This window comes from Mandrillus leucophaeus, unplaced genomic scaffold (assembly GCF_000951045.1).
Source record: "Mandrillus leucophaeus isolate KB7577 unplaced genomic scaffold, Mleu.le_1.0 Scaffold242, whole genome shotgun sequence".
NCBI lineage: Eukaryota > Metazoa > Chordata > Mammalia > Primates > Cercopithecidae > Mandrillus > Mandrillus leucophaeus.
The window spans coordinates 3,600,912-3,606,911 of record NW_012102499.1 but is presented as its reverse complement, the minus strand read 5'-3'; the positions used below and the strand labels follow the sequence as shown (position 1 = coordinate 3,606,911).

The window sequence follows — 6,000 nt, the reverse complement described above, 5'->3', positions numbered from 1 at the left end:
AGAGAGAAAGAGAGAGAGACACAGTAAGATTGTATATAGCCCAGACCCTGGCAACAATGGCAAAGCTCATTTTTCCTTCTGATATTAAGTCTATCTTCCTCACATAATATGGCTCAAACATGAAAGAGAATCCTAAAAAATGTATTTTAGGCCAGGCACGGTGGCTCATGCCTGTAGTCGCAGCACTTTGGGAGGCCATGGCAGGAGGATCATTTGAGCCCAGGAATTCGAAACCAGCCTAGGCAACCCAGGGAGACCCAGTGTCTCTAAAAAAAAAAAAATAATAAAATAAAATAAATTAATAAAGAGATTTTAATTATTTTAGAGAGAGCAATGATTGCTCAGATCCAAAGACCAATAGCCATTTTGACCAAGATGAGAAAAGTACCCTGACATAGTCTCAAAACATTGGCCACTGTGTCCACTGTCCACGTCCTTAGGCACATTGTGATTCTAGTTTGCACGGCTTTGAACACAAAGAAATGCAAGGTGCTCACAAGCCAAGGACATCAATACTTAACTCTAATAAGCACGATGCTACTTCTATCTTACAACTGATCCTGTTCACACACACACACACACACACACACACACACACACAAGGAACAGGGTCCAATTTAACTGTGCCCACCTATCAGCCTTCCACCTTAGCATCACAGCTCACAGCTCTGCTCACCCGCCTTCCCTCACTGCATCTTCAGTTACACCCAAGGTGGGGGCTTAGCAGCTGAACACACACCACGTACCTCTAACTCGTGAAGCTAACTTTCCCTAAGGGTCAGCTGAACTTGGCCTTATTTCCCTATTATTCCACCAAAGGTTCATCAGTTACTGGTATTACTGCTTCTCATCACAACTTTACCGGTTTGCCCTTTATCCACTCACCAATCGGTAGAACACAACAGCTACAACACCGCTGGCAACCACAGACAGGGAATGCTCACAAGTGCCCCAAGGACCTCCCAGGCTGGAAGCAGGGGGGCATTCCCAAATCCCCAAGAAAACACACCAGGTAGTAACTAGTCCGTGGGTACTCAACTGGAAGAGAACTACCAGCTAAGTGAGCATTGAGCAATACTACCCCTCACTCCCTTCATTGGGCACACATGTCATTTTAAATTCCTAACATCGCTACTGATTCCTAGTGTAGACGAAAACCTCATTTCATCATGAATCAAATTATTGTGAAAGAGATATTAAAATACATGAAAAGTAGTGCAATGGGAATCGCCTTTCCTAAAAAGCAGGTGACAGGGTAAGAAATTCAATTTTATCTCATGCTGGTGGTTTATTTGAAACAAGGCTCTTATCAAAACCATACCAAGGATGACAGGGCAGCTGAGTGGACTGTTCAAAATAATTCACCATGCTGGGCGTGGTGGCTCATGCCTGTAATCCACGCACTTTGGGAGGCCAAGGCAGGAGGACTGTGTGAGGCCAAGAGTTTGAGACCAGCCTGGGCAACACAGGGAGACCCTGTCACTACAAAAATAAATTTAAAAATTGGCCAGGTATGGTGACAGACACCTATAGTCTTAGCTACTCAGGAAGCCAAGGCAGGAGGATTGCTGGAGCCCAGGAGGTCGAGGTTGCAGTGAGCTGCGATTGTGCCACTGCATTCCAGCCTAGGCAACAGAGCAAGACCCTGTTTCTAAAAATAAAAAACTCACTAATGTGACATGCAAGTGACGTACTGATAAAAGCTGAAAGCAACCACATGAAGGCAAGGGTATGACAAAAACAAACGGAAGGCCTAAGACATGTAGCACCCGTACCTTTATTGAAAAAAAAAAAATCGGCTGGGTGTGGTGGCTCATGCCTATAATCCCAGCACTTTGGGAGGTTGAGCCGGGTGGATCGCCTGAGGTCAGGAGTTCAAGACCAGCCTGACCAATATGATGAAACACCGTCTCTACTAAAAATACAAAAATGAGCCAGGCGTAGTGGCTTGCGCCTGTAATCCCAGCTGCTTGGGAGGCTGAGACAGGAGAACTGCTTGAACCCGGGAGGCAGAGGTTGCAGTGAGCAGAGATCACACCATTGCATTCCAGCCTGAGCAACAAGAGTGAAACTCTGTCTCAAAAAAGAAAAGAAAAGAAAAACAACTACATTTGTAAAGACCTGCCATTTTTTCTTTTCTTTTTGAGACAGAGTCTCCCTCTGTCGCCCAGGCTAGAGTGCAATGGCGTGATCTTCACTCACTGCAACCTCCGCCACCCAGGTTCAAGCGATTCTCCTGCCTCAGTCTCCCGAGCAGCTGGGATTACAGGCACATACCACCACACCCAGCTAATTTTTGTATTTTCAGTAGAGACGGGGTTTCGCTACGTTGGTCAGGCTGGTCTCGAAGCCCTGATCTCAGGTGATCCACCCGCCTCAGCCTCCCGAAGTACTAGGATTACAGGCGTGAGCCACCGTGCCTGGCCTCTGCTATTTTCTATCTTAGAAGGCAGAGTTTTGCTGCAATTAAACAATTCTGCTGTTTAAAAAATTTGAGAACTTTAGGAATTCTTTGAAATCACACTTCTAATTACTAACATGATGAAAAGCAAGCAATTTTTAAAGTGACCCAGGAAGAATAGCCAACCGAGTTTTTTCAAATTCCAAAGCTTTTTGTGCACTGGACACAAAATGAACGTTAACTTTTCCTGCTTCCCCATGAAGCCACTTTGCTTTTTATAATTCTAGATCTCTCGGAGCACTCATCAAAACTCTACTTGGGAGTAAACCTGGGGTGCTGGCATGCAACACAACCTACCCTTCAAATAACTCTCGTTTCCACCAAAATAAGAAAAAGGTGGCACGGAGCTGGGTAAAGAGATGACACATTTTGAATGTCTAAGCCTGCAAGAGTTCGTGACAGCTGACTGCCCACAGCACAGCACAGCTGGGAATCTCCAGCAGCTGCCCTCTAACCAAATGGCAGAGCAGAGCAGTTTTCTGAGGGGTCAAGCGAAGAGGGCCAGTCACCTCCAGCGCTTTCCTCCCACCTCGTCCTCATCTCCAACAGTTTCTCTCTAGAAATAACTGAACTTAGGAGATCACCCCCAGGGAGAAGACAGAGGCATGACACCTACAAGTTGCCTATTTATAGAAAGTGTTAACACTCCTCAGGAAAAGATACCAGAAATCTCCTTGGAAACGCCCAAGCCTGTACTCCCTTTGGAATTCTAGTCTGCTAATACCAATGACTGAGTAACCACCTTTAAAACAAAACCAAGGTCTTTGAGGTACTTACGGTTTCCCCCCTGGGATTCCTGCCAGGTTTGGAGGAATGGTAGGTACTCTCATGTGAGGGGGAGGATCAAACCCCACCTGGAAACAAAAATAAGGCATTGCAGACTCAGGTTATTGTAGCAGGCACTTTGTGAACATCAATACCTTTCATTAGAAACTCACAGATCCCCAAAGCAACTTCAATGGGAACAGTGACATGGCCTAGTGTTTTTCTTTTTAATTACTATGCAAGAGGTAATATAAGCACCTCTGAACGCCACAAGACCCACTTCCTTTTTGGGGGGTAGAGAGGAGATGTGATCTATTTGCGCACTGAGAACCACTTCCCCATGGTAAATACCTCCCTTAGACTTGCAAGCAAGTTCACAGAGCAATATGTTGTATTAGGATTTCTCAACCTCAGCACTATTGACATTTTGTGCCAAACAGTTCTTTTCTTTGTTGGGGGCCATCCTGGGCATTGCAGGATGTTGAACAGCATTCCTGGCCCCTACTGTTGATGTGCCAAGAGGAATCCACACCTGCCCCCTCCCACCCCCAGTTATGATAATCGAAAGTGTCTCCAGATATTATCAAATGTCCTCAAGGAACAAAATCATCCCCAGTTGCGTACCACGGGTCTAATTTAATGCTTAAGCATTCATACATGGATTCCCTACTTTGTGCAGCATAAGGACAGCATCGAGTCTCTCAGCTGACCACCTTACTTTCAACACTTTTGCCCGCCACTGCACAGCCTCTCCTACAAGTGCAGTATCAGGAAAAACCAATGAATCTTAACGTCAGCGCAAACTAGTGGAGGTAATGCTATGTGAAGAGGGGACAAGAGAGAAAGGTGCAGGGCATTTTTCAAACAGCCAAGAGAAATGATGGTGGGATTTTATACCCTTAATGCAATCAATGATTGCAGAGCCAATTCTACCCTTCAAATGCAGTTCTGTGTCTTCTTGGTCAAAAATTAGACCATTTGCACAGTGGCAAGAGGCAGGGCAAACAGGCCAGCCTGCCCTTGTGGTTCAGTCTGTCCAGAATTCTACCTGTTTACAGAGACCACTGCTTATACATCAATCAGGCGATTGGGTTTAAAGTGTAGCACAGGCATAGAAAGAGAGAGCAATGGCTTCTCAGACATTTTTTTCTAAGGTTTAATGAGGAAAAAAGAGTTCAAGAAAATGAATGAAAAGGCTTCTGTGAACCACTTGAATCATTTCATCGCCTTCAAATAAAAAAAATCGACTTTGGTGGGAGAAAACCAGATGTCCCCTGAACCACTGAAGGAGCTTCTAAACACTGCCTTTTTCATCCACAAAAACAGTAAAACAAAAAAACGTTTGGCTCTCACTTAATGAAGCAGCGTGCTGATGAAAGCTGACAAGAGGAAGGCGAGTGTGCGGCTGGGACACTGGGCGTCTTTGTCTCCGAGGTGTGTGGGGCTGGCTGCTCCTGCCCATGCAGCGCAGAGAGGCCTGGCCCCAAACCTGACAGCGCTAAATGGAGCATGCAGCATTCCTACCCCAACCAGAGCCCACCCGACAGCGGCCTACCATGGGGGAGCGCCCGTAGGCCACCACGGCGGCTGCGGCAGCTGCGGCGCTCATCTGGGGTGACATGTTGTGTAAACTGGCATAGGCAGCGCCTGGGCTGGTCAGCTCGCCGTTCATGCCAGCGTGGGGGACCATCCCAAAAGGAGCAGGGTATGGACCGGGAACTGCCAGGGGTGTCCTCAAGCCAGCTGCTGAAAAGAAACACAAGCCACACATCACTCAACGGACCCACTCCATCAAACCTGACCAGCAAGTCTGGCCTCGTCATTTGTTAGTGTCACTCACGGGGAGAGAGAAAGAGGGAAGGCTTCTGGGGGAGGGGGGGAAATCACCTCCAATTTTTATACACTGGATCCCTCCTTCCCCAGAGTGGAATTCATCTCCAGGAAAGAGAAGACTCCAGGGGAAGCACAACCCACACATTTTCGTATTCGTGTAAGTAGCAGCACCGGAAGCCAGGGGAATTAAGCGTATTACCATACCCAATTTACAGAGGGCAAACCAAGGCACAGACACCAAGTGTTTACCTGACTTAATCTCAAAAGAAGATTTTCTCGATAAAATCCAAGATTTCTCTTTCAGTCCGAACTTTCCATTCCCTGGTACCAATTCCAAATGAAAACCCAATCCTGGATTTACGTAAACCAAAGCACGGGTTTAGGAGGAAGATTCTGTTGCCTGTTTTCCTTTGGGCCCAGGCTGTTGCTTTTTTCCTTTCCCACCGGGGGATGTCAGGTTGCAAATTATGAGTTTTTTAAGGGCTGGAGTCACAGGGAAACCCTCCTAATTTCTACTGAAGGAGAGACCACTGATTCCTGAAGCCTCCCCTGGCAGAAAACCAACCAACTACAGTCTGCAAGGAGCGTGGTTGGGCCGGCCAAACCACTGTTTCAGCCAATATTAGCAAAGTCAGACGCACAATGCTAGTTAGGTAGGGAGGCTTGTGTTCAAAATAATTATCAGAAACTTTACTGAAGTCCCTAGGATTTGAATTATTTAAAAATAAAATTAGGCTGGGCAAGGTGGCTCACGCCTGTAATCCCAGCACTTTGGGAGGCCGAGGCGGGCAGATCACCTGAGGTCAGGAGTTCGAGTCCAGCCTGGCCAACACGGTGAAACCCCGTCTCTACTAAAAATACAAAAATTAGCCGGGTGTGGCGGCAGGCTAATTTTTAAGCCCAGCTCTTTGGGAGGCTGAAGCAAGAGAATCGCTTGAATC

The 6,000-nt window shown here is 46.7% G+C and overlaps 1 protein-coding gene across 11 annotated transcripts in view; it reads right to left on the bottom strand.

Annotated features, from left to right (window-relative positions):
- The window catches only part of TLE1 (transducin-like enhancer of split 1 (E(sp1) homolog, Drosophila)), a 107,136-nt gene that overhangs the window by 24,159 nt on the left and 76,977 nt on the right, over window positions 1-6,000 (bottom strand). For 4 of the 11 annotated variants that reach the window (XM_011982777.1, XM_011982779.1, XM_011982784.1 and 1 more), the window contains 2 exons: window positions 4,782-4,972; window positions 3,239-3,315 (listed from right to left, as the gene is read on the bottom strand). In XM_011982777.1, the coding sequence (XP_011838167.1) occupies window positions 3,239-3,315; window positions 4,782-4,972 (268 nt within the window). Of the gene's footprint in view, window positions 1-3,238; window positions 3,316-4,766; window positions 4,973-5,308; window positions 5,411-6,000 lie in introns of all 11 variants that reach the window. The other 7 variants (XM_011982781.1, XM_011982782.1, XM_011982786.1 and 4 more) reach the window with 4 other exon arrangements.